This window comes from Acomys russatus, chromosome 3 (genome assembly GCF_903995435.1).
Source record: "Acomys russatus chromosome 3, mAcoRus1.1, whole genome shotgun sequence".
NCBI lineage: Eukaryota > Metazoa > Chordata > Mammalia > Rodentia > Muridae > Acomys > Acomys russatus.
The window spans coordinates 71,318,086-71,345,649 of NC_067139.1; the positions used below are offsets into that span (position 1 = coordinate 71,318,086).

Below are 27,564 nucleotides of genomic sequence, written 5' to 3' on the forward strand. Positions count from 1 at the left end.
GGATCCAGAAGCTAGCTGAGTTCTTGCTATACCTGTTTGCTGGATCCTCCCTGGGAGTCATCAGAAAGCCCCGTGTATTCCCCTGTGGCGTCTGAGGGTGGAGGGCGCAGCAATCTCCCACACCGTCTCTCCATCCCTCCACCAATGTTGGGGAAGCTCTTCTGGGGCAGGCATTATGCCTCTGTCAGAAGGTGACAGCCTCAGTTGTCTGTTTCTGGATAGTTGGATTTAGGTTTAACTGTGTCAGAAACACCCAAATAACAGTTTCAAGTGTGACATTTACTGTTTTCACATGAGTTAAGTTGAATGGTCCCAGTTCTTGTTTGTTACAGCGACAGTGGGATAAGCAGGAATCAGGCTTCTTCTGTTGCTTTGTGACCAGTTTCAGTCATCGTGGTCTCTGCCTCATGGTGCAATACGGTTGCTGGAGTTCCAGCCCCTGTGCCAACATTGCAGAAGGCAATAATAGGAAGCCGGACATGGTGCACACCTTCAGTCTCAGCACTTGGGAGGCAGAGGTAGGTGGATAGCTATAAGTTCAAGGCTAGCCTTGCCTACAAAGTGAGCCAAGGCTATATAGGGAAACCCTGTCTCAGCGGGGGAAAAGACATTTTTTTTTTAAATTTCTAGAGTCACATGCCATAAGTTGCATGGGAGGCAACCTATGGCTGAACTTGAATCATCATCTACTGAACCTCCCTGAAAAGAAGGATATTGCCTAAAATCAGAGGTCTGAAAAGAGAGGCCCAGCAATTGTGCAATACACCTAGGTGTCACAGTTCATAACCTGAGCAGAAGGTTCTAGATGCTGTGTGACTCCCTCAGGCCCCTCAAAACAGCAGCCTGGCCATGAAACCCCATGTTTCCCTTCTTGGCTTGTCCTCCAGTTTGGGGCCTTCAAGTTCCTCCTGGAGCAGCGTGGGCGGGGCGGGCAGCGTACACAGGGCGAGCAGGTGCCCATGTCCCCCAGTGTCTCGAACTGGAACAGGATGAGTTTGATGATCAGAGCTAGCCACGCCATCCCAAAGAGGATCCACAGGGACACAATGTTCTTGTACCACGGAGGGTAGTTGCGAGAAGGATCCATGCCTGGGGAAAGGTGAGGTTAGAGGAAGGTGACCTGTGGGGGTCAGACAGAAACTGGGAACCCTGAGTGGTTAACCGAGTGGGTTGATTTTTTTCCAAAAACAAAACAAAACAAAACAAACAACAAAAAAAAAACCTTAGGATTTATTTTTTATCTGTACAAGTGTTTTGCCTGCTTGTGTGTCTGAGCACCATGTGTGTGCTTGGTGCTCTTAGAGGTCAGAAGAGGATGTCAGATTCCCCTGGAAATAAAGATAGTTGTGAGCCACCAAGTAGGTGCTGGGAACTAAACTTAGGTCCTCTGCAAGAGCAGCAAACAATCTTAACCACTGAGCCATTTCCTCAAGCCCTGTTCCATTATTTTTGAAACAGGGTCTATTCTGGCCCAATCTAGCCTTGAGCTTGTTACGTAGCTGAGGATGACCTTGAACTTCTGATCCTCCTTGCCTCCACTTCCTGAGTGCTGGGATTACAGGTGTGTGCCACCACACCTATATGATGCTGGGGCAGGTAGTTGGAGCCAGGGAGTTTTGGAAGAGCCCTGGAGCTGCTACAGAAGTGTCCTGGCTCTGTTCCTCGCAGCGATGGCTGCCATCTGAGTACCCTGCACTAGTGACAAGGGAGGGCAATCTTCCCCTTGGGTTTAGAAACCACCTTAGGTCCTGGCTTCTCCAGCATGTCCCTTTTTGCTGTTTCCTTTTCCCTGGTTTTTTTTTTTTTCCCCAGTCCTTCTTTCTGCCTCAGGATGCTTGCACACCCACTGTTCCCTCGGCTCCCTCGGCTCTCCATTTTCAGTTGCAACCTGAGATCGTTCCCTTTACCCTTGCATCTTGGCTCAGAACATCTTTCTGGAGAGCATAGCCTGTCACACTCTTGAAGCCCGAGTGTCTGCTGTGTCTTCTTCTTCGGATGTGACAAAAGAACCCTTTCCTGTGACAGTCTCTGGGATCATGTATCCTAAAACCACTGGGTGCTGCACACTCCCAAGATCCTAAGATCTGGGGCTGCCCTTGATGCCCTGACACACCAGATCAATGATGGCCAGACAGAAGGGTCACCCTGAGACTTAGCTGGTTCCTGTCACAGGCCTGCTCTATAAACACACTCCCTTTTCCTATCTGTCTCTGGGAACCTGACCCACCTCCTTCATCAAATTTGTTTCAGAGTAGAGATCTGCCTCTTAGGTCCCCACAACCTTTCCTGTCTTGGTCCATCCTCCATGCTGTCCTGCTGGCCCTGCATCAGACCTGGCCAGTGTCCCTCGCCCTGGCTGGCAGCCTGGAATAAGCCGATAGGGTTCTGTGGCTAGCTGATTCCTTTGTGGTACCAAATGTAATTAGCGGAACCAGCGCCGGACCCAGGCAGTAGCTCCAGCCCCTGGTCACAGAAGGGGTGGGGGATGGGGTGACATTTTCTCCCCTTGATTTCATTTTTTTGGCAGGAGAGTTGGCAGCTGGCAAGGCGCTCACTGAGTAGCTAAAGCAATTGCAGTCCATGGGAGGAGTTGGTGGCTGGGGTCTAGGGTGACTCTGGCTATCAGCTTCAACCTGGGACCATGGTACCCCATGACGAGGTATATGTGAGTGTGTGTGTGTGTGTGTGTGTGTGTGTGTGTGTGTGTGTGTGTGAGCATTCCTACTGAAGAAAGAGGTTAGTGCGTTCTGAAAGGAGCAAGAGAGCTGATGTTTGGGAAAGAAGTGTGGAAATTTCCAGAACACTTATGATTTTGGAATCCACCCTAGATTTGCCCTGACTTGTCTGCTGGGGCCTTACTGTGCCCTTCTCAAGGCCTCAGTTTCTCCTTGTACATAAGCAATAGCCCTTGCAGATGAAGCAGCCTGGGACTCTCTGTAGGAGCCTCTGCAGTGATGCTGGGCAGCTGAAGAGGACCATGGTGGGCCATGCTGCTCTCCCAGCAGCCCCTCTGGCATCCAGGACTTTGGAACAGGGAGCTATAGTGCAAGAGGCTAAGCAGTTTGTCCTGCCCTCCACAGAGTGACTTCCTGAGCCCCCTTCACGCCTACAGTCACAGGCAATGGCGCCATGTCTCTGCCTCTCCCTGGAGGATGCCTGATGCTTCTCTTCCTGTTTCCAGAACGCTGATCTCTACAGGAGGCCACCTTTTGGGGGGATTCTCTTCTCTTGTTTTTGAGGCAGGATCTCATGATGTGGATCAGGCTGTCTTTGAATTCATGATCCTCTTCTTCTGTCCTAAAAAAATTCTGGGAGCCAGGCATGGTGGCGCATGTTTGTAATCCCAGCACTCAAAGAGGCAGAGGTAAGAGGACCACTGTGAGTTCCAGGCTCTAAGTCTACAAAGTGGCCACCAGGCAGCCAAAACTATACAGAGAAATCCTGTCTCGAGAAAACAAAAGAAGAAGAAGAAGAAGAAGAAGAAGAAGAAGAAGAAGAAGAAGAAGAAGAAGAAGAAGAAAATCTGGGATGGGGGGGGTGGTGAACCACATCTGGGTTTCCTGAAGGCTTTCAAAGCAGCTGACACACGCCTTTAATCCCAGCACTCTGGAGGCAGAGGTAGGCAGAATTGCTGTGAGTTCGAGGCCAGCCTGGTCTACAAAGCAAGTCTAGGACAGCCAAGGCTACACAGAGAAGCCCTGTCTCGAAACAAAAACAAAAATAAAAAACAAAAAACAAAAAAAAATCAGGGCTGGAGAGATGGCTCAGAGGTTAAGAGCATTGACTGTTCTTCCAAAGGTCATGAGTTCAATTCCCAGCAACCACATGTTGGCTCACAACCATCTGTGATGAAATCTATATACATAATAAATAAATAAATCTTTAAAAAAATAATCAAATAAATCTTTAAAAAAATAATCAATTGGTCTAAGCATGATATATGACCTTTAAGCATGAAGAGGGACAAGAAAAGAGGGTGTTGATACTTCCTGGGTGCTAAGCCTCATTGTGCTGTGTGGATGGGAGCTCTTTAGAGTGGTTTGGTGCCCAACCTGTGTAGTTTTATGAAACATCTCTAGCTTGACAGAGGATATAGCAGTGGGGAAGAAAAAGAGAATAAAGGAGCTTTCAGGAGTGTTCCCTGAATGGGGAGGGGCAAGCCTGGTCTTCCTTGCTGCTGGCTGAAGCTCTCCTCAGACACATGCTCCCCCTATGAGCGTGGAAGTGAGCACCTGACCCAGTTGGAAGAAATCTGCCCAAGTCACTTCTTCCTCAGCCATAGGCTGGAGAAAACTAGGCTGAGATACAAGGGCCGTGATATGAGCGCCTCCTCTCAGGGGAGGTGAAGCCTAAGGCAGAGAAATTTGAACCCAGGGGCCAGAAAGTAGTGATGGGTTCCCAGCAAGCCCCCAAGATGGACCCTTTCAATTAGGAATCTTGAGGCCCAGAGAAGGTTCTAGAAACAGCTTGAGTTGTGGGGTCAAACAGATCAGAAGTTGTATTTCACTGCGCTGTTTCAGGTAGACAGATTGGCCTCTCTGAGTTGCAGCTTCCTCTTAAAACAGGGATGACATGAGCTGGGCGTGGTGGCGCACGCCTTTAATCCCAGCACTCGGGAGGCAGAGGCAGGCGGATCGCTGTGAGTTTGAGGCCAGTCTGGTCTACAAAGTGAGTCCAGGATGGCCAAGGCTACACAGAGAAACCCTGTCTCGAAAAAAAAAAAAAAAAAAAAAAAACCAGGGATGACACTCACTCTGGGTTGTAGGCTGAGTGAGCTGAGTGGCTTCCCATCCTGACAGAGAGAGCCTCCTCTCAACTGTCCACTGGAGAATTAGAGGAAGGGCCCTGCTGTACAGGACGGTTATCCAAGTCAAACTTCCAATCACAGCAGCTGGACCCACTTGTAAAAGATCATCACAGCTGAGACTGTGGATTGCTGGTGTCCCCTCGTAGAAGATGGGATGGGGAGAGCCACTGGGCTCTCACCTGAGTACATGGTAAATAGTGTATAGGTTGGGAAAGCTAGGAGAGGGGGCGCCATCTATGTAGCCATGGGGGAGTCATCCTCCATGCTGGGTGAAAACCTTGCAGCGCAGTGCTTTGGGGGGGGTCACCCACACCCCTTCCTGTAACCGCTAACCTGTGCTCTGCAAATAAGCCCGAGACAGTCAAAGTTCCCCAGGGGGGATCTTGATGGAGTCCAACTTTGCTTTGTTTTTGAAACCTCAGGAAAAGAGGGATAAGTGTTGCCTAGCCCTGCCAGCCCCAGGAGAAAATTCTCATGACAGACCCCCCCCCCTTCACTCCAGGGCACTGGTCTACGGAAGGGTGTGGTGTCCCCAATGCCAGCCTGGTGGTGGAGGAACCTGTGAACTTCACTCTTAGGGGATCTTCAGGGTCAGCCGAGGCTGGCTATAAAGCTGTCCCTTCACTGCCACCTGCTGGAACTTGCCTCCACTGTTTCGTGCCTGTGGGGTGCCTGCATGGTCCAGGGTGACAGACTGGGGTGTCCTGGGGCCCCTCACTATTTTGCCTGGGTCTTCCCTTGGAGTTGGGGCATGGGGATGGGTTCCGTGTCCCTCTAGGGCACCGATCTACAAGTAAGTCCGCAGCCTTGGAGGAGAAATCTACACTGGCCAGTAAGAGGGAGGGATGTTAGCCCACCACGCCGGGAAAGGGTAAAGCATGCTTTAGGCTACAAGCTATGTGCCAAGATCACCAAGCCACACACATGAGATACCACCTAGACACCTGAGGTGGATGCCCAGGCCTAGACGGAGTAGGCAGTTGAGTCCCAACCCTGCCAACCCCAAGCCTCTCTCACCGGTCACGTAGTCCCCCAAGCCCACGGTGCTGAGAGTGATGAAGGCGAAGTAGAAGCTCTCCACGTAGCTCCAACCCTCCATGTGTGAGAAAAGAAGTGGAGGGAGCAACAGGAAGAGCAGGATGCCCGAGAGCAGCGCAGCGAAGCCGGTTAGCCACCGTGCCCGGGCCGGGTCCTGCAGCACACAGCACTGGCCTGTAGCTGTAACCGGAGGATGGGGGTGGGGTGCCCTATCCCCACCTCCTCAGCTTTGTGTTTCCCTCACATTTCCTGCCAAACGCTCTAGTGTGGCTTTGAGTCCTGCCACCCTTCTCATCCCGGTCACGGACATCTTAGACCTCATTCTGGACTTTGTACCCCCAATCCTACCAACCCCCTCATTCTCCCCATCCCACCCTTCCTGTTCCCTCACCCCTCTTTCACCACGGTCCCCCCTTCTAGAAATGACTCATCCAGGTTTCCTAGCCCTTACCTGCCAGCGGGCCCCTAGACGGTGGGCACATTTGTGCACCCCGCGCTGCATGAGGTGGCCCAGCCGGTTGAGCACAACCAGATTGAGAGGAATCCCAATGAGAGCAAAGATTATGCAGAAGAGACGGGCAGCCATGGTCTGCGGGCTCAGGTTTCCGTAGCCTAGGGCCAAAAGAGAGGGGTGCTGAAAGGGACTCTTCCACCCGTGGCTACCAAAGCCTTCTGCCTGCCCACCCCACCCAACTTCCGGAATTCCGCTCCCACTCTAGATTGGGCCACTCTCTTCCCTCAAAATTGTCCTTCCTGTGCCCTGTCACCTGCAAGGCTGTGGGACTTTGGATAAGGTGCGTGATATTTTTGAGCCCGTTTCGTTGGACTTTTAAAAAGGGGGTGCAGACGGTCCCTCGGCACAGCGGTAAGAGAGCCTCAGTGGGAAGGTGAACCCCGGAGCAGGCAATGCGCGCAAGAGCTGAGTGAACCGACGCGTGGATGACGGAAAGCTGCCGTGTGTTGGTATCAGTCCTGGGATCCTCTTCAGGAGCCTCTTTCTCTGGAGCCCCCATCATCTCCTCTTGTTTTGTTTGCCTTAAAACAACGTCTTCGCTGGGCATGGTGGCGCACACCTTTAATCCCAGGACTCGGGAGGCAGAGGCAGGTGTATTGCTGTGAGTTAGAGGCCAGCCTGATCTACAGAGTGAGTTCCAGGACAGCCAAGGCTACACAGAGAAACCCTGTCTCGAAAAACCAAAAACCAACCAACCAACCAACCAAAGAAATAAACCAAAAACAACAACCAAAAAAACCCCACCAAGGTCTCTAAGTCAGGCACAGTGGCACATGCCATTCATCCCAGTGCCCAGGAGGCAGAGGCAAGAAGATCTCTGTGAGTTCGAGACCAGCATGGTCTATATAGAGAGTTCCAGGGCAGTTCCAGAGCTACATAATAGATGCCCTGTCTCAAAACAATAAACAAACCAAAAAGACAAAGATATAGGCCCAGGAGACAGAGGGACCTTCCACATATGCTTCTCAAAGATTGCCTGAAGTCCTCAGAGCTCCCTCCTAGAAATAGCAGCTGGATTAAAACTCCACAAAGAGCTTTGCCTAATGCAATTCACCTGCTCTCTGTTGGGAGGACAAGGTAAGACCACTTGCTACTCAGGGAAGCCGGAATTGAGTCGTCGTTGGTGTGAGCTCGCCCTCTAGTGGTGAGTCCTGGGTTATGCAGGGGATGCCAAGAGCAAAGGACCTTAGGGCCATTGATTGGCATTATTCCACGGGAGGGATTCAGGACTGCAGGAACCCAGTGCTTTTGGCTCACACTGCTTCTACACAACAGTCCTCAGGGGCCCTTTGGGGACAGGTTTCACTTTATCTTGGCTCTGGGTGGGAAATGTTTTTGGAGAGTGGTGACTTGGATGGAGCTGGTGGGATAAGAGGGACTGTAGGAAGGCTATGTGCACAGTCCCTCTGGTGCCTGGTGAAATGCAGAAACCAAGTCTATGGGTCCTGGGGCAGGAGGTGTGGCTTGTAGGAGGGCACGGGTGTGGGGAGCGGTGGGGGACATCATGCTGCAGAACTGATAGCTTTATAGGTATGGCACCTTGGATTAGCCCCCCTCAAATGCCACCATCAGCTCCACTGCCTCTCAGGGAGGCTCCATTGGCTCTCAGGAAGAAGCCACCTCCCCAGCCACCCCAGACCACCCCCACCCAGCCATTACCGATAGTGGTGATGGTGGACACAGAAAAAAAGAAAGAGCCCACAAACTCCCAACGCCCCATGTTGGTGGTATTTCCCAGGAGGCTCCTCCCATCTTTGTAAGCTTGAATGACGCCCTGCAGGAAGAAGTTGAAGTGACCATCAGGGTCTTGGGAGGGGGACTTGGCCCCTGTGCCCCAAGACATTCACATACTCACATCTATACCCACACCTACACTCATATTTTGGGGGAGGGGGGATTTTCGAGACAAGGTTTCTCTGTGTAGCCCTGGCTGTCCTGGACTAATTTTGTAGACCAGGCTGGCCTCGAACTCATAGCGATCCGCCTACTTCTGCCTCCCGAGTGCTGGGATTAAAGGTGTGTGGCACCACACCTGGCTTATACTCATCTTTTTGTAGTCCTCACATTATATAGACAATTTCTACACCATGAGACACTTCTGGAAGGGGGAAGAGATGCTCATAGGATTTACTGTTAGGTCTCAAATGCAGGACAAATGGCTAACTGAGGTACCTATTAACATATCAGAGTGGACGCTGTCCGTCAGCCTCTCTCAGCACCACCAGTACCTGTTATGAGGGTGTCCTGGCTGGCATACCCCATCCCCTACCCTAACTCAATTGGGCCCTTCTCCCAGCTTCTACATAGCCCACCCATTTTGGCTACACCAGTGTCTTGGTCTCTTGGCTTCTGCTCTTGGTTCCTACTCTCTGAACCTCTTGGTTTATGTCGCCCCCATGGCCCACCCCCATGCACCCCACCATTCTCCCTTCAGGGCCTAGTTCTGCCAGGCATGTTGGGTCTGGACCCTAAAAGGTGCCCCCAGCTATGCTCTCCCTCATATCTACAAGAAACCTTCTCCTCAGCCACACCTAGGAACCTCCTGCCCTCATTTTCACTCACTTAACAAGGTCCTAAGGCTCAGAAAGTTACAGGATTAGCAAGGCCCCCTCCCCCACATTATATACACAGTAACAATTTGCTGAGGAAAGGAGACTTCAGTGTGGCTGCCTGCAAGTTGTAGTGAGCTCCAAGGATGCAGCTTCTGGGAGGTTACCAGCCCTGGTGGGATGGGCTTTTCAGTGATGCATCTGCTGTCAAATCACCCATGTTCCTCGCAGTAACCCCAACAAACTCACTGGTCATCCAGATAGACCTGGGTGGGGTTGTTCCTTTGGTGACTCATTGGTGCCCTAACGGAGGTGAAGACATTTTTGTTCATGTGTCCCCAGGAAAGCACACAGTATCTGGTTCTTTACTCCAGGCCTGATCAGGGCAAGGAGTCTCAACCCATCCTCCCAGCCTAGGGTTCCCCAGAGGCAGGAGTCATGAGGGCAGGCCCTTGTACCCCATCTTCTAGAGTTAGGGCCAGATGGGCTCTGGGCTTCCTCTGTGCTTTAAGTACTCATTTGCTGCCCAGTTAACTCCCAATCTTGCAAGAAGCGATAGGCTGGATGTCACCAGAAGATGACAGAGACCTGACCTTAGCCGTCAGTGGGACAGAAGAGACCTGAATTAACTCTGCCACAGGCCATCAAGGCTGTTTCGGGAGTGAAGGAAGCTGTGTTGAAGTTGTTCACTTTCTACATGCCTCGGTTTCCTTGTCTGTAAGATAGTAATGTTAACTGCACCTAATCCTTTCCATGAAGGTTAAATCTGTGGCGTATGCCTGGAAATTCTGGGAAACGCCCACATGCGTAGGGCGTAGGCGTACCCACAAGCAGCCTCTGGGCAGTCAATGGCCTCGGCTCTTGGCTGTGCAGCCTTGCTAACCCTCTCTGAGCCTTGGCTCATCTCCAAGTGGGGATGATAGTATCTTCTAGTGAGACTCTGGGCAAGGGAAGGGCTGCAACAGAGTTATTTACTGACTCTGGGGTTTGTGGGTAGAGGCAGCCGCCGCCCTGCCTAGCTGCAGATCCTTCCCAATTGGGCCGCCCAAAAAAGTTCGGAAGTCTATCTCCACTCAGCCGACCTCCTGTCCCACCCTAACAGTTTCCTCTTCCATTCCAGTATCTGGCTTCAGCTTACAGACTTGGGGCTCAGGTCGTGCCCCCCTCTGTTAGTGAACCAAGCAGGAGTATGAGGATTCCGCACCCAGACACGAGGGTCTAAGCTCTGTCTCGGGACGCGGTGCAGGATATTAACGCAAGCACTTATTTGCTCAGCTGCCACCTGTGTTCCACAAGGGCCAGGAGTAAAACAGACCTCCATAGGAAGCCGTGCCGGGATGAACCACCTTCTGCCTCCCTACTCTTTAGCATCCTCATCAGCTGAGGAGCAGCTGGCTCACAGATCTATGTACCTCCCCCTGCCCTCTCCTTTCAGCCCTGCCTCACTGCAGGTGGGGTAGGGTGTTCTGGGCAAAGTGATGGCAACCCTGGATCCAGGTCCTCTCACTCGCAGCCCCTCTCTCCTTGGCCTCATTCCCAGGCAAGCACGCTTTGATTCTATTTTGCCCACTCCTATTGGATGAACCCTTTCCCCGGTGCCCAGGATCCTGCTAAAGACACTTACTCACCCCACCCTTGGAGGAGGCTAGATGTGGCCTTTCATCCTTCACCCTTGGTCCCAATAAGTCCCTGGCACCGGACCAAATGCTACCTGTCCTTATCAGGACAGCCCTGTAACTTGTGACTTGTGTAGTGGCACACGCCTTTAATCCCAGCACTCAAGAGGCAGAGGCAGGCGGATCACTGTGAGTTCAAGGCCAACCTGGTCTACAAAGCGAATCCAAGACCACTAGGGCTAGCACAGAGAAACTCTGTCTTGAATACAAACAAAAAAGACTAACTACGCCCTCTCATTTCCTTAAGGGTAGAGGCCTTTTCCACTGCTGTCCAGCCCAACCCCGTGGTCACCTACCCCAACAGCACAGCCCTAAGCCTGTGCCCTCCACCTCCCCATAGGTTAATCACCCCCAGCACTTCATATCCTGGACCAGCGCATTCTTCATCCTTACCGGGCATCCCGCTCCACTCCTCCCCTCCCCCTCCCTCCCTCTCCCCTAAGCCCCATCTCTTCTTCCCCAGGCTGGCCCCTAACCCGGATCAGCAGGTCTAGCGCCGGACCATCCAGACACGTGTAGTTCTGTAGCAGCTCCCACTTGCTGCGCTGGAAGCTGCGGCTAGGGTCCTGGGCCGCGGGACCCTCCAGCGCCCAGAACACGCTCGTGCCCAGCACCAGGTAAGCCAGATAAGTAAGCAGCAGGAACGCGGTGCCCGGCACCCTGCAGCCCCCAGCCCACCAAGACGCCGCGGGAGATCGCGGTCTGCAGGTGATGGAGAGGCGGGAGCCAGGGAGCTCTGGCATGATGAGGAAAGCTACGATGGACAGGAACCAGGCTGGGCAGGAAGGGCTCCTTCTCTAAGGAAACACCCGCCTGTTTCCTTCCCCTGCTCAGGGATACTGGATGATGGGCTGGCCCTGCCCACCCTCAAGGACCCAATCCCAGGACAAAAAAAGACTGCTCCCAGGAGAATGGTGGAGTGCCCAGCCCCACATTCGAGGGAAGGAGAGGGCTGCCAGGTAGCCACAGACAGAGGAAAGAAAGGCCTTTCTCCGACCCCCACCGGACCCTCAACCCCACCCCAGCGCTTCCCAGCAGTAGGAGAGTCTCCTGATATCCACCACAGAGAAGAAACAGCAGCCAAGTTTATTGTCACCGGACTCCTGCCTAAGTTGAGGGGCCAGGGACTTCCTCCAAGTGCATGTGTCACCCTAGATCGCTGTACAGTCAGTGCACTCAAAAAGTAAGATAGGGAAAAAAAAAAAAATAAAAATAAAAATAAACAAACAAAAAAAAAAAAAAGTAAGATAGGGGCCAGCTGAGCATGGTATGGTGTGTGTGCTGGGAGAAGGAGGGTAGCAGGCAAAAGAAACTTGTCCGGAGCTTGAGCGGAGCTTGTCCTTTGCTTAGGAGGAAGTCTCCACATGGTCTCCATCCACCCAGGACAGAGCAGGGCCTGCCAGGCATGTGTGGAGGTGTTGGAGGACTTCAGATTTCAATCCTTTCCTTGGATGCTTGGGAACCTTCTGCCCGTGTGGGTCCTTCCCTAGGACAGCCCCCGCACTCAACCTCCTAGGCTCACAGTCCCACCCCCACCCCTGACACTGTAAAGAGGAGACAGATCTTAGGGACCCCCTTACCACTGAGGAGGTGAAGGAAGTCCTAGCAAAAATTACTTCCAGGGTGGGCATGGTGGCACACGCCTTTAATCCCAGCACTTGGGAGGCAGAGGCAGGTGGATTGCTGTGAGTTTGAGGCCAGCCTGGTCTACAAAGTGAGTCTAGGACAGCCAAAGCTACACAGAGAAACCTTGTCTCGAAAAACTAATAATAATAATAATAATAATAATAATAATAATAATAATAATAATAATAATAATAATTCCTTAACCTATGAGGCCAGGCCAAAAACTCCCCTCTTCTGGCCTAGAGTCACAATTTGGCAGAAGGGCCCGGGCTGGATGAAATGTTCCTATGGCAGTTCATGTCACCAGGAAGCTCATAGTCTATAAAGCTTCCGGGGTCTGCTGTCCCTCCCTCCTGCTTCTCATGGAGAATATGAGGTCTTGGGGTGCTCTGAAGGTCCAGGAAAACAGTGGGACACCTGACAGAGGTCTCAAGCGCTATTCTAGAATACCCCTCTACTTGAGGGCAAGGAGAGCTAGGGAAGGCCGCCTGGCAGCCTTCCTGTCCCTCAGCTGCGAGACTTCTGAGGACACCTTCCTGCGTGCACCAGAAGTGCCCCCCACCAGGTGTGTGTCCAGTTTCCTTCCTCCAGCCACTGCCCTGAATTTTCATTTTTTAAAAAGATTTATTTATTATTACATATACATTCTCTGCCTGCATGCACACTCACAGGCCAGAAGAGGGCATCAGATCACATTATTATAGATGGTTGTGAGCCACTATGTGGTTGCTGGGAATGGAACTCAGGACCTCTGGAAGAGCAGTCAAAGCTCTTAACCACTGAGCCATCTTTCCAGCCCACTGTCCCCAGGTTTATCCCCATCAAGGCTGCAGGTGCTGCGCTGGGCCCCCTTCAAGACCGAAGACACGGTGAAGGCAGAAGCTATCGCCGTCATAAGCCTAGAAGCAGGCATGGTGCCTGGTACATCTATGGGGCTTGTTGAGAGCCTCCCATGTATGTGGCAAATAATGCAAAAATCAAGCCCATCTTTGATGGCAGCCTAAGGCCTCCCAAGAGTATGTGAAGATGGCAGGAGTGATTAGGGTACCATGATCCAGGTTGAGTTTGACTTCTCCATGTTCTCTTTGGGGGACAGGAAACAGAGCTCTGAGGCCAGCCTTTACATCTCCGGCCACATAAGTTGTTTGTTTGTTTGTTTGTTTGTTTGTTTGTTTTTTGCCTCCTCATCTCCCCTCAGTTACATCTGTTTCTTGTCTTTGGTCGGGAGAGCTGCTGGATAGTGTGTGGGGTGAGAAGGAAGAAGAAGGGCAGGGAATGTTATGGGTTTGGAGAGGGCAGGACACTTGGGTCTCATGCAGAGATGGTGATTTTCTGTGGTCTGGGGTCAGAGTCAGGGGCTGCTCCATCCTTAGGGTCCAGGCCTCTGATGAGCAGCCAGAGCTGGGAACACCTGTGCAGAAGCAGGGACCCCAGGCTGAGGGCCACCGCCAGCCACGCCAGCCCTAGGAGGATCCATATAGCTGCCAGGCTCCGGTACACAGCGATGTAATGCTTGCTGGGGTCTGTGCCTGTCGGGGAAGGTGATAGCTGGTGTCTGAGGGCACTGCCACCCCACGTTCCCCACGCCCCAACTTCCACAGGAATGCTCTCTCCCTGGTCCTCATACCAGGGACTAGTAGCAGAAGAAGCAGTGATGGGTACCAGAGACTTCTGAGGATGCCACCAAGAGTCCACAGTGGTCCTAGAAGTAACCAGCCTCCCTCAGCTGGTACCTCCGTGTTCACCACCATCCTGGTGGGTGCCCGCCAAGATAACCTGATTATCCCTTTCTCACCGACAACGTAGTCCCCGAAGCCAATGGTGCTGAGGGTGATGAAGGCGAAATAGAAGCCCTCACGGAAGCTCCAGCCCTCCACGTGGCTGAAGAACATGGGCGGGAAGATGAGAATGACCAGGGTCCCCAAGGTCAGGAACAGAGCCAGGCCCAGGACCTGCAGGAGCTGGGAGGGGACGAGATTGCCCCTGAGACCCTTTGGTAGGTTCTGGGGGAAGTCTGGAAAAAGCTGGATGTGGGCAGGGCGATAGCTAAGCCCCACCTCCATCCCCTTCCCTGCTGCAGACTTTTGGGCGGAGCTGCACCCATGGGCACGGTGACATGTATGTGCCAAGCCTTCCTGGGCAGGGAAGGTCAAGGAAGGAGCCAAAGACTCCTTAGAACGTGAGAGCCACACTTGAGCAGGCTCCACAGGGCCTACTGAGACCTGTCCCAGGTCCCTTTGTGGGGGCATGCTGGGTAGCCAGGAGACTGTTTTGGACCATATGAAAGCATGTCCATGGTGACCATGAAGAGAGAATGTAATGTTCAGATTTTTCACCAAAGAAGGATGCTGCATAGAGCTGCCCGGCACATGGGCACAAACCTTTCAGGGAGGTCACAACCAGTGCCTGGCCCTCAACCCTTTGCAGGTGGACACCATAGTCACATGTGCCATAGAGCCTTTGAGGCCATGCCCTGCCCGGTCTGCAGCACCACCCTTCTTCCCAGCCCTGCAGCCGTCCAAATGGACTGTCAGGTGTCTATATACCGGGGCCCATCTCCCAATTTTCAGCTGTCTGTCCCTGAGGGCCTGGAGCTACAGGGAGGATTCTTCCTTACCTGGGAGTGCCTGGAGTGGTCCTCCCACCTGTCCAGCGTGGTCAGGTGGGCACGCAGCCCTGTGCCCAGATGGTTGAGGAAGACCACGTTGAGTGGGATGCCCATCAGGGCATAGAAGACACAGAAGACCTGCCCTGCCTCCGTGCTGGGTGCCAGGTTTCCATAGCCTGCAGGGTAAGGGAGTGCTGCAGATGAGGGGAGGGAAGAGAGAGCCCAGACCTGGCTCCCACCCACCCCACCCCCAGATCTAGCAGAGGCCTGTCTCCATCACCTGGGGGAGGAGGAGAAGCTCCCCAGTTCCTGTGGACACTCACCCTGTTCTCTGATAGAACAGTCTCTACTTATAGAAAGCGCATCTCCAAAGATGCTGCCTCCAGGAAGCCCTCCTGACTGCCTCTCTCCCCGCCTGTCAGGCATGATTTTCTGAGATGTTTCCTGTCGTTTCTATCTGGTTACCCACCTTGTCTCATATAATTATGGCAACTTAATCCCTCTTTGGTGGGTTGGAAGCTCTGAAGGCCAAGCCTGGGACAGATACTAGTCTGTATTACACCCTCCACTGATTGACTTGCCAAGGAAAATGCATGGACTTGGCTTTGGACTTAACTGAATGGGCGGGAGGTCTGTGTGAGGGAGGCCTGAGGCTTCACGGGGAGTGAATAGAGCAGGCTTTCTGTTGGTACTCCAGGTTCTCAGGACACCTGCTGTCTTGAGGAGCAGTCCCTGTGCACAAATGCCCTTCCACCTCTTGTCCCTCTATCCAGTCTCTGAGAGGACTTTTAGTCCCAAGCAAGAGCTTGGTCTGTGACCAGACACATAGCATCAGTGCGCCAGGACCGGGCAGGACTGAAGTTCATAGGAAGAGGTACTCACTCCTGACTCGATGCTGAGGGAGGGCTTTGCCTAGCCATTTAGCATGCCCCAGGGAAGCGAGCCAGGCTGTAGCTGTAGCCAACCTGACCACCTGCCTTCTTCACAAGTCACTTCTATCCACTTTCCGATCTGGGCCTTATGTACCACATCCCCTTCCGGACCATGGCATTTGGAATGGATCCCAAACTGAGCAGGGCCTGGGGAAGCCCCGCCCTCTTCCCAAGTGGAGCAGGGCCTAGGGAGACCCCGCCCTCTCACTCCCCCCCCCCCCCCCCCCTCAGCTGAGCAGGGCCTAGGGAAGGTCTGCCCTCTTGCCCCTTACCTATGGTGGTGACCACTGTGCCTGCAAAGAAGAAACTGCTCCCAAAATCCCAGTTGCTGGGGTTGGTGGAGTTGCCTTTGGGGTTCACGCCTTTCACCCAGGCTTCCAGGATGACCTGTGGAAGTGGCATGGTCAGTAGGATTGGCAGTTACTGAGTGCAAGGTGTCACCAAGCTCTCAGTAGAATGCTACCATGCTTCTTAGATAGCATCATTTCCATGTCACAGAAATGGACATGAAGGCTTTGATGCTCCGAGTGGCTAAGACACTAAGTGGCCAGCAGTTGACTAAAGTATGCCCTAATGAGCCAGTGGTGAGCCAGGTGGTGTGGAGATGCTTTTTTTTTTTTTTTTTTTTTTTTTAGTACATTTCTTTTTTTTTTTTTTTTTTTTTTTTATTAATTTATTCTTGTTACATCTCAATGGTTCTCCCATCCCTTGTATCCTCCCATTCTTCCCTCCCTCCCATTTTCCCATTATTCCCCTCCCCTATGACTGTTCCTGAGGGGGATTACCTCCCCCTGTATATGCTCATAGGGTATCAAGTCTCTTCTTGGTAACCTGCTGTCCTTCCTCTGAGTGCCACCAGGTCTCCCCCTCCAGGGGACATGGTCAAATGTGAGGCACCAGAGTACGTGAGAAAGTCATATCCCACTCTCCACTCAACTGTGGAGATGCGTTCTTTCTTCCTTTCTTTTTTTTTTTTTTTTTTTTTTTTTTAGCCAAGTTTTTTCTGTATAGCCTTGGCTGTCTTGGACTGGCTTTGTAGACCAGGGTGGCCTTGAACTCACAGAGATACGACTACCTCTGCCTCCCAAGTGCTGAGATTATAGGTGTATGCCACCATGCTCACCCTGTGGTGCTCTTGATAGCTAGGAAAACATCACAAACACACACACGCGTGCGCACACGAGGGAGAGACAGACAGACACACAGACAGACACACAGAGAGATAGACACAGAGACACAGATAGGCACAGAGACAGAGGTGGGTTGTAGACAAGGTAGGTTTTGTGTTGAACACTCTGAAAGGGTCTGCTGGCCAAAGCGGAGTGTGGGGCTGCCCTCTGACAGGGCAGGCTGTAGGAGTGAAAGCATTCCTGGGCGTAGAGGGGGGTTGCTGGCAGTCTTGTTCTCTGACACTGTCTACTGAATACAACCCATGCCTGCAGGAGAAATTCCATCAGAGAGGCCCACATGAGGGTGTGTGTGCATGTACGTGCATGAGTGTGTGTGCATATATACATATGTGTGTGTGAATGTGTGCGCGTATGTGCGTGCATGTGTGTGTGAGTGTGTGTGCATATGTGAGTGTGTGTGTATGCATGGGTATACAGTGGTACTATGTCCATGTGATGTGTTAACTGCATGTGCTGTGTAGTGTTGTATGTTGCATGTATGTGTCTACATGTGTGCTTTATGTGCTCATGTTTTGTGGTGCTAGAGCAGGAGCCTTCACAGGCTCAAGGCTGCATCATCAACCAACCGGTCATGGGAAATGGGCAGGGCTCTCCCTCCACAGACTCTAGCCCTCTCCCCTTTAGCTTGGGTGGGTAGCAGCTCAGCCTCCATATCTGGTGGTGCCCCAAAGGCAGGGGCAGGGCAGGGGGCGGGGAGCCATTAGGAAGTATGGTGCCCCTGCCTCCCGGTCCTGTGGGACCTGGCTGGAGGCCTCCTGGCCCTCATTTGGGCAGGAATAACCTCTTGAGCTGTAGACTTTGGCCTCCTCTTTCCCACACACCCAGAGAGCTGGGACACACATTCCGAATTGAGACTTCCACCCTTGGGGACAGCATCCGCCCAGGTCCCTAGCTGTCCCCATTGCAGCTCTGAATGCTTGATATTGTGCAGAAGGGGTCCTGACCCTTCTGATGGCTCCAGGGTGAGTGGCCTCAGGGGGTCCACAGTGAAGGAGGGAAGGGGGCTAATGTGCAAGCTCACGTCCTCGCGGAGTCACATTTAAACACCACACTCAGCACTGTGTATAGTTCCCCAAATCTCCAAGCTCCACTTGGAGGGTCTACCCTGAGACTGAGGACTTTCTGCGGGTGTGTCTGTCCCCTCTTTCCTAGTGAGTCGCTGAGCTAAGCACACCCTCTTGGGATGCTGTCAGATCTAGTCCGTCCTTAACTTTTGACAATGGAATTGTTTCAAGCCTTGCCACCTGTCTGCCCACTCCTCATAGCTTGTTACACCTCCAGCCCAGGATAGGAAGAGGTTTGGGGGTGTCCCTTACTTCTGGGATGTTGTGAGGGCTGGAGGTGAGCACCAAGCCTGAGTTAACTCTGTATTTGGAGGATATCCTGGACAACAGGGGCAGTTCTCCTCATGTTCCATCTAGTAGGCCAGATGCTCTTGGTCCCATGAGAAATCTCAGGGCCTCAGCACCACCTGGTCCCCTCACCCAAAGCACCTGAGTCAGCAGGTCTGGGTGGGAGCTGACACTTGCTTTCCTAACATACTCTCAGGCATTGCTGCTGGAGGCAGCAGTCCACAGGCCTCACCTTAAGAGCTCTGGCCTTGGGCAGTACCTTGTCCCCGGCGGCGGGTGAGCTAGTCCTCAGAGGGAAGAATAAAGGCCGCCCCCACCCCTGAAAGAAGCATGGCTGTGACTTCTGCCTTAGCCACTGGCTGTGCAGTCACAGCCCGCACACCCTGCACCACGGGTCAGTCTCAGGAAGCAACGGGGACAAAACACCTATAAGGTGCTGAGCCTCACGTCCTGAATCCTGATGGAATGGAGCCCGAGTCCCTACCACTTAACACATATTGTCACCGTGCCAACTACGCTTGGGCCTGTTGTTTTGTGGTGACTCGTACCACTTGGTCCAATTGCTCTGCCCATCTCCTCAGTGCCCCCATCTTTGCCTTTGCCCCAAATACCTAGTTTTACTTTGTTTCTTGAAGAGAGGGAGGGTAGGAAGGGCCCAGGCAGGGAGTGATAGCACCTAGCAGTCTTGGCAGTGCTCATCCAGCTGGACAGTTGTCCAACAGCCTAGCTGGTTCTCACCCTTGTCCACATCTCCACCCCAGGACCTGAGCTGGGAGCCAGCAAATGGGGCAGCAGTCCTGAGAAGTGGGGGAGTGTGGGAGAGGAAATCTCTAGAGTGCCGATAGCTGGCAGCTCATGTTCATGAAGCAAGTGGCAGCTCAGAGGGAGCTTTAGACCAGAAGACGTGCATTTTCTGTCTGCATATGTGCCTCTACGCATTTGTGTGTGTGCAGATCGCTGTGTGCGAATATGTATGTGCATATATGGCCAGGAGGCAGCCTCAGGTGTCATTCCTCGGAGCCATCAGCCTTGTTTGGTTTTGTCTGTCTCCAGAGAGGCTCGCCCTTTTGGTTAGGCTGGTCTTGGGATCCACCTGTCTCCCTAACCAACCAACCCACAACCACTTGTAGCCATATCCAGAGTTATACATGGAGGTTGGGGATTCAAACTCAGGTCTCTGTGCTTATAAAATATTCTTTCCTACTTAGCCATTTACCTAGCTTTCTACTTTTCATTTTCTTTTCTTTTTTCTTTTTTTTTTTTTTTTTTTTTTTGAGACAGGCTCTCTCACTGGCCTGGGGCCTATCCATTTGGCAAGGCTAGCTGGCCAGAGAACCCAAGGGATCTGCTTGTCTAGGCCTTTCCAACGCTGGCATTACAAGTCACCATGCCTGGCTGATTATTATTATTATTATTATTATTATTATTATTATTATTATTATTATTATTATTATTATTATTATTTTAAATTGCATTTTAATTGACACATAGCAGTGTGTGTGTGTGTGTGTGTGCGCGCGCGCGCGCGCGCGCGCGCGCGCATGCGTGCGTGTTTATATGCATGTGGACATACATGTGCCAAGATCAGAGGACAACTTCCAGGAGTTGGTTCTCTCCTTTTACCATGTGGGTTCCTAGGAATCACACTCCAGTCAGCAGGCTCCGTGCCAAGTGCCTTTATTCACTGAGCCATCTTACCTGCCTGTACCTGGCTGTTTAACGTGGGATCTTGGCTTAGAGCTCAGGTCCTGTTTTTTTGTTTTTGTTTTTGTTTTTGTTTTTTTGCCAGTCGCTTGACTGAGCCACCTCCCTAACCCCGGATATACTTTTTCTTCTCACCTTACTGATGAGGACATTTAGGTTAAGTGACTTGATCAAGCTCACATAATAGACCAGAGTGCCAGGACCCTGGACTAGGTCTCTCTTGGGCTCCATCTTCCTGGGCCACCCCGCTTCCCGGTCAGAGAACCAACCTCTGGGTGGTGGCTCTGCACCTGCCACTGGCCCACCACCACCCACCTCCCCATTCTTCCTGCCCCCATCTTTTCTTACTTACTCCCTCACCTGCACAAACTTCTCCAGGGCCTGCTGGTCCAGGCAGGTGTAATTCTCTAAGAAGCGCAGCTTTTCCAGCTGGAACTGGTCCCTGGATTGAGCTTCTGCCCGCTTCTCCAGCAGCTGGAAGACGGTGGCCCCGAGCAGCAGATAGCATATATAGACCAGGAGCAGGGGCAATACTTGACCACCCCAGCAGCTGCAGAGCCCAGCACGGGGCATGATGTGGCCAGGACTCTGCAGCAGCTGTCAGGGTGACTGTGGGGAGAGTCAAGAGGCTGTGAGAGCCCCCGCTACTGCCTGCCCTGTCCTCCACCGCACAGGTGTCTGCGGCAGGGGAGTCTGTTTGAACAGTGCGGTGTGCAAACAGGCCTGCCATCCCCCACCCAGCCTTGTTTTTTCCATGCACAGCAGCAAGGCAGAAACTGCATAGGCTCCTCAGGGACACCTATGGCCTTCTCCTGAGCTCATCTGCTCTCGGTCTCCTGCTTCCAAGTGAGGCTGAGTGCCTGTGGAGGACTCTGCTCAGGAGTCCACCCTGCTGGATCTGAAGGGATCTTGGTAGCTCCAGAGTCCTGACTTGGGAAGGCTCCCAGCTCAAACACAGGAGGCTGGGAAGGAAGTCTCCAAAGAGTGTGGGTTGGCCTTGGTTTACAGAATGGAATGGGAGGATGGACCTGCCTATTGGGGGAACCTAGGGATGAATGAATTGGAGTAAAACAAATCAGAGGAGAGTAAACAGGCGGATGACAGCCTTGCTTAGCAGCATTATCAATTGATGCTGCTGATACACAGGAGGCCCTGGTTACCACCAGCTATCACTTCTGCCGATGGTTGAGGCCTCTGAGCAGGTTTATCTGAAGGATGCTGAGCTCAGGAGACAGAGGTATGGAGAAGGCAGAAACCACCCTCCATGGTGGGTTTTGGTTTTTCAAGACAGTTTCTCTGCAATAGTCTTGGCTGACTTGGAACTCTCTTTGTAGATAGACCAAGCTGGCCTCGAACTCACAGAGATCTGCCTGCTTTTGCCTCCAGAGTACTGGGATTAAAGGTGTGCGCCACCATGCCCCACAAGGCTTTGAGGTTTCAGAAGGCCATGTCAGGCCCAGTTAGCAACCTCTGCCTCCCGCTTATGGATCAAGATGTGAGCTCTCAGCTACTGCTACAAGAGCCATGCCCGTCTGCCACCATGGCCTCTGTCATGACGGCTATGGACTCACCCTCTGAAATTGTAAGCAAGGCTTACTCTCTCTTCTGTAGGTTGCCTTGGTCATAGGGTATCTTAGAAACAGAAAAGTAACTAAGACCAGGGGTCTTATAGAAAATCAAAGCAAGGGGAAATTTTCTATGTCTTTCAACTATATGAGGGGGGGAAGAGGGAGGGAGAGAAACAGGGTTTCTCTTCTGCTACAAGGCCCAACATAGAACACAATACACCACTGGAGTAGGTGAGGCAGGGGCATGATTACTAGGTATTAAGAGTGAAGAAGGGTGTGGTCCATTTTAGAAGCAGTGTGAGGAAATCTGGGAAGTCATCTTTTCTGAAAGATCTCTGCACCCAGGATGGGGTCTCTCTCAAGAACACATCCATGTGGTTGGGGAATTTCTGAAAACTGTTGTTGTTGTTGTTGGGTTTTTGGGTGTGTGTGTGTGTTTTGTTTTTGTTTGGTTGGTTGGTTTTTGGTTTTCGAGGTAGGGTTTCTCTGTGTAGCCTTGGATGTCCTGGACTCACTCTGTAGACCAGGCTGGCCTCAAACTCAGAGGGATCCGCCTGCCTCTGCCTCCCTAGTGTTGGGATTAAAGATGCAAGCCACCACACCTGGCTGAGACAGTGTCTTATGTAGACCTGGCTGACCTTGAACTTACAGAGGTCTGCCTGCTTCTGCCTCCTGAGTGCTGGGATTATAAGCAGGTGCTACCACACACAGCTGGTTTCTGAAAAGACTTAGACAATAAATTCCACTGGTTTTGAAATACAAAAGTGAGCCAAGTGGTGGTGGTGGCATACGCCTTTAATCCCAGCACTCAGGAGCCAGAGGCAGGTGGATCTCTGAGTTCCAGGCCAGCTTGGTCTACAGGATGAGTTCAAGACAGCCAGGACTACACAGAGAAATCCTGACTCAAAAAGCCAACCAACTACCAGGCATGGTGGTGCATGCCTTCAATCCTAGCACTCGGGCAGATCTCTGTGAGTTCAAGGCCAGTCTGGTCTACAAAGCAAGTCCAGGACAGCCAAGGCTAGCTACACAGAGAAACCCTGCCTGGAAAAACCAAAACAAACGGAAAAAAAAAATCCAACCAACCAACAAAAAAACAAAGGTGAAATGTGAGTGGGGACAACTCATGGGGTCCTCAAACCACTCTGTACTATAGTAGAGACCCCTCTTCCTCATTCCCTCACAAGATTCAGGAAGGACAGAAACTTAAAGCATCACAAAACCACTCCAGAGGTTAGATAGGCAGCAAACAGTTCTAGAAGGAGGAGACTCTTCTGTGGAGCTGGCAGAGAGCTCCAGAAGTGCACCTTGTAGCTTGTCATCTGTGCTGGGGTGGGCTCTTCAGAGATGCAGCCACCTTTGAGTCCTTCATGCGCCTGTGAATAACCTCAGAAAGTTCATTGGTTCACCAAGCTGACCTTCGGTGGGATGGTGTTTTAGGTTTATAGTCCATAGCCTATCTGGAGTAAACAGACTTTTTTTTTTCACATCTCCCCAGAGAAAGCCACACAACCATCCATCCCTCCCTCCCTTCCTCCCTTCCTCCCTCCCTTCCTTCCTTCTATTCCTTCTACACATCCAAAGTGAGTGCCCCCTATGTGTTGGGATCTGTCAGCCTTTGGTTTCTGTTTGACTGGATTCTCCCCAGCCCCAATGCACATCCCGCCTCCTCGCCCAGTACGCCCCTATGTAAATACTGCTCCACTGTGAGCAAGGGCTAGACACGAGGCATGATTTATAACCCATCTCAGGGAATTATTACTGCTAACGGGCAGGGCCAATTTGTGCTTCCTAAGTGGGGAGGGCAAAATCAATTAATGACAAACGCAAAATGGCCAGGCAGGCTTGATGGCAGAGCGTGGCCTTAACATCTGGAGGTGATAAGAGATTTTCTGAAGCTGAACTAATAGAGAGATTGGAGGGGGGGAAGAGCCTCAGATCCACCCCATGTACAATGGACGGAGAACGGAGAGTAAACAGAGTGGCCGGCCATGGGCTTCCTTCCATCTGAGTGAGCTCTGAGATAAGGAAAGGGACAGGCTGCCCACCTGACCATCCAACATAGGTATTTGTTTATGGACTCACTCAACCCGTGTGCCTGCATAGAGGTGGAAGGACACTTTCCAAACAGGGGCCCAAGGGGAGAGGATGAGGGCCACAATGCCCCAGGTTTGTGTCCTTTATGAGAAAGGGCAGGAGAGGGGAGGGGCCCCCTTAATGGCTGAAGGGCCGAGTTGCAGGCAAGGATGCTGGAGGCTCCTGGAAGTCCCCTTGCAGTGGCACTGTAGAGGAACACTTATGCAGGGCAGATGGTACAGGTCTATATGTGGCTTTATCTATCTGAGAGGTCGATCTCAGAGGAGGTCTAGCTTGCTGTGACCAGAACTGAGGATGCGGGATGCTGAGAGGACTCTTCAATTAAATAAGCAGCCACTCCTGTTGCTGGTTTTTTCTTTGTTGTATTGTCTTATGTGCATAAATGATTTGCTTGCATGGATGTACATATACCACATGTGTGCCTGGTGCTGGAAGAGGGTGCTGGATTCCCCTAGGACTTGAGTTACAGATGGTTGCAAGCCCCTCTGCTAGGTGGTTTTATGTCAACTTGACACAAGCTAAAGTCATCTGAGAGGAAGGAACCTCAATTGAGAAAATGCCTCCATAAGATGGGACATGGACATGATGGTGCACACCTTTAATTCCACCACTTGGGAGGCAGAGGCAGGCGGATCACTGTCTGTTTGAGGCCAGCCGGGTCTACAAAGTGAGTCCAAGACAGCCAAGGCAACACAGAGAAACGCTGTCTTGGAAAAAAAAAAAAAAAGATGGGGCTGCAAGCAAGCCTGTAGGGTATTTTCTTAATTAGTAATTGGTGGAGGAGGGCCCAGCTTATTGTGGGCAGTAGCACCCCTGAGCTGGTGGCGCTGGGTTTTATAAGAAAGCAAAATAAACAAGACATATGGAGCAAGCCAGAAAGAAGCATCCTCCATGGCCTCTGCATCAGCTCCTCCCTCCAAGTTTCTGTCCTATTTGAGTTTCTGTCCTGACTTCCTTCAGTGATGAACAGTGATGTAGAAGTGTGAGCCAAATGAACCCCTTCCTCCCCACATTGCTTTTGGTCATGGTGTTTTGTCACAGCAATAGTGACCCTAGCTAAGACAATCACTGTGTGGGTGCTTGGAATTGAGCTCAGGTCTCTGCAAGAGCAGCCATTCCTCTTAACTACTGAGCCATCTCTCCAGCTCTACAGCATTGATCTTGCTTAATCATTGCTGTTGTTCTGGAAGGAGCAGGGTATTTTTGGTTTTGTTGTTGCTTGTTTGTTGTTTGTTTGTTTAATATAGAATCCAAGCTTCAACTGGAATCACGGTTGGGCGTTGGAATTGGGATGGCTCTTATTTCCCATCTGAACTACTACATCCACGATTCTGAAACAGATGCTCTGGCCAACACTGAGCTTCTTCAGATCAGATCTAAGATGCTGTGAGATTGTTCATTTGGCAAGTGACCCAGAAGTCATGGCAGAGGAGTCAGAGGGAGGCAGGGACAAATGTGCAGGTAACCAGAGGACTGGGGCTTGACCCCTCTGGGACACCTAAGAGACTGTAGAGTACTCCTTAAACTGTTCACAAGGTGTAATGAAGCTAGGGGCTTACCCATTACCCCTGTGCCTCACTGGATGGAGATTGCACCAAAGAAGCTAACTGTTCTAACTTGTTTTCTGTTGCTCTGATAAACAACACACACATGCAAAAAAATAAAAAAATTAAAAAAATAAAATAAAATAAAAAACCCCAAACCAAAACCAAACAAACAAACAAAAAACTTAGAGGAAGAAAAGATTTATTTTTGTTTACAGGTTATAGTACATTGTGAAGAGACACCAAGGCAGGAATCCAGAGGCAGAAACAGAAGCATGGACCATGGAGGGATGCTGCTTACTGGCTTGCTCCGAGAGGCTGAGGTCCTGGGGTCAGTGAAAAGGAAAAAAGGAAGAGGAGTAGCAGCATTCATCACTCTGCTGCCTGGCTGCAGATGTGTGACCAGCTGCCTCAAGTTCCTGCCTCCCTGCCACAATGGGCTGCCTCTCCTGAAAATGCAGGTCAAAGTTGATTCCTCTGTCCTTGTCTTTTTGGTTGTGAGCCAACTGACATGTCTAACAACTGAGCCATGTCTCCAGCACAAATTCTTCCTTCCTTAAAATGCTTTCATCACATATTTTCTCACAGCTATGTCAGGTAGCTAATACACTGGATATTAGTATGCTTTGCACAAGCTAATACCTTTAATCCCAGCATTCAGGTGGCAGAGGCAAGCGGATTGCTGTGAGTTCAAGGCCAGCCTGGTCTACAAAGCGAGTCCAGGACAGTTAAGGCTACACAGAGAACTGTGTCTCAAAAAACCAAACCAAACCAAACAAACAAACAAAAAACCAACAACAACAAAACCAACCAACCAAACAAACTAATGAGTTTTATTGCGACATTTCTTTGTGTGCATATTATACACTTTGGTCCTATCCATCAGTTTCCCATTCTTGCCCTTACTCTGCTATTGTCCCCTTTCCCACTTTCATGTTTTGAAAACATTTGAAGACTCTTGTGTCTACCATGTTTGCTGAAAAAAAAAATACAAGGCCAAACTCAGAAGCTCATGTGAGATTAGTAATCCACTTGTGTACAGTAAGAGTACTGGTAGAGACAAGTTACTTACAGACTTATCCATTATCTAATCCATTCATGGGAAAGCAGGCTCTATCCCTTTGGGACATCTGGTAGACCTCACACACGTGCTTCAAAGCACTCCCTTAATGGAGAAAAAGAACAGAACTGAGGTCCATATGGAGCCTCTCCTGGCCCAGGGATAGTCCTTACAGATGTTGCTGTTGGTCATGGCTTGTCCTGACACCAGGAGGACACTTAGCAGCTTTCTAGCAAAGCATCTTAAAGTCCATGGAACAGAGCCGATGGCAGGCATATTTGCTTTACTGTAAAGGCAATGCTTAAAAAAAAAAAAAAAAAAAAAGGCAAACCCATAAGCTAGTTTAGAGAAATGATGACAACACCCAGGGCCAGGGAGGGGATGGGGCTAGCCTGGGAAAGGGCTGCCTTCTTGAGAGGAGGAGTGGAGGAAATGGAGCAAGAGGAGAACCAAAGCAGCCTTCTGTCTGCTCTTTGCTCTGTCCAAAGCTGCTCATCCCAATGGCTGGCACTGAGCCATGGAAAGCTGACCCAAAGCAGGGAGTTCTAGTATGGCTTGACATCTCAGACACATGTCACAGAGCACTATCCCTCCAAATTCTCATCTGGCCCAAATCCCTTGCATCTACACTCCATGACCCATCTCTCCTCACATCAGGGGACACCTAACCTGCTGTCCTATCCTGTGCCTTCCTCTCAGCCTCATATTCTTACCCACTTTTACAGCAGGTTCAACCTGCCCTAACCCATCCCACCTCTTGGCATCAGATTCTCCTGTGCATTTGTTTTTGTCATCTCCCTCATTATAATGTCATTTCCTGTGTTCTGGGATTGAACTAATGGTCCCTAAGGCTTGCAAGGCAAGCATTTTGCTGACGAAGCTATCACTCCAGACCTCTATAATGAAGTTTGAGCCTTGTTTTGGAGCCTTGGTCAGTCAAGTCAGTTGGAAAGATACTGGACACAATGTGACCCCTTTGAAGCTTGTTGCTTAGGATCCCTTAGATGTGAGCAGTCATCTTTCATTGGGGGTTTGATGGGCACCATGCCTGAGACAAGTTGTGTCTGAGTACCTATTTAGTGTCTCGTTAGTGGGGAGGTGTCTCCGCTCTTCTGTTGGGGATATGGATGATTCTCAGTCCTCTGTTATCTCTGGAGGTAATTCTGCCCGCTCCTTCTGGAGGATCTTTCCCCACCTCAGTAATATCCTTGCACACATATGTTTATCTGTAGTTGGTGGATACATCAGGGGTAACCCTTGTAAAGTCATCACAGCAGGTTGCCCCACCCCAACCTCTCT

At 51.3% G+C, this 27,564-nt stretch overlaps 2 protein-coding genes across 2 annotated transcripts; both read right to left on the reverse strand.

Annotated features, from left to right (window-relative positions):
* Positions 1–694: 694 nt before the first annotated feature.
* Positions 695–11,368, reverse strand: Kcnk17 (potassium two pore domain channel subfamily K member 17). The gene is made up of 5 exons (XM_051142594.1): positions 11,061–11,368; positions 8,019–8,133; positions 6,297–6,457; positions 5,825–5,999; positions 695–1,089 (listed from the first exon to the last, which is right to left on the reverse strand). Exons 1-5 carry the CDS (start codon positions 11,325–11,327, stop codon positions 767–769), a joined length of 1,041 nt encoding a protein of 346 aa, XP_050998551.1. The 5' UTR covers positions 11,328–11,368; the 3' UTR covers positions 695–766.
* Positions 11,369–13,521: 2,153 nt separating this feature from the next.
* Positions 13,522–20,569, reverse strand: LOC127187207 (potassium channel subfamily K member 16-like). The gene is made up of 5 exons (XM_051143385.1): positions 20,357–20,569; positions 16,023–16,137; positions 14,828–14,994; positions 14,006–14,171; positions 13,522–13,739 (listed from the first exon to the last, which is right to left on the reverse strand). The coding sequence occupies exons 1-5, from the start codon at positions 20,567–20,569 to the stop codon at positions 13,522–13,524; spliced, it is 879 nt and encodes a 292-aa protein (XP_050999342.1).
* Positions 20,570–27,564: the final 6,995 nt, after the last annotated feature.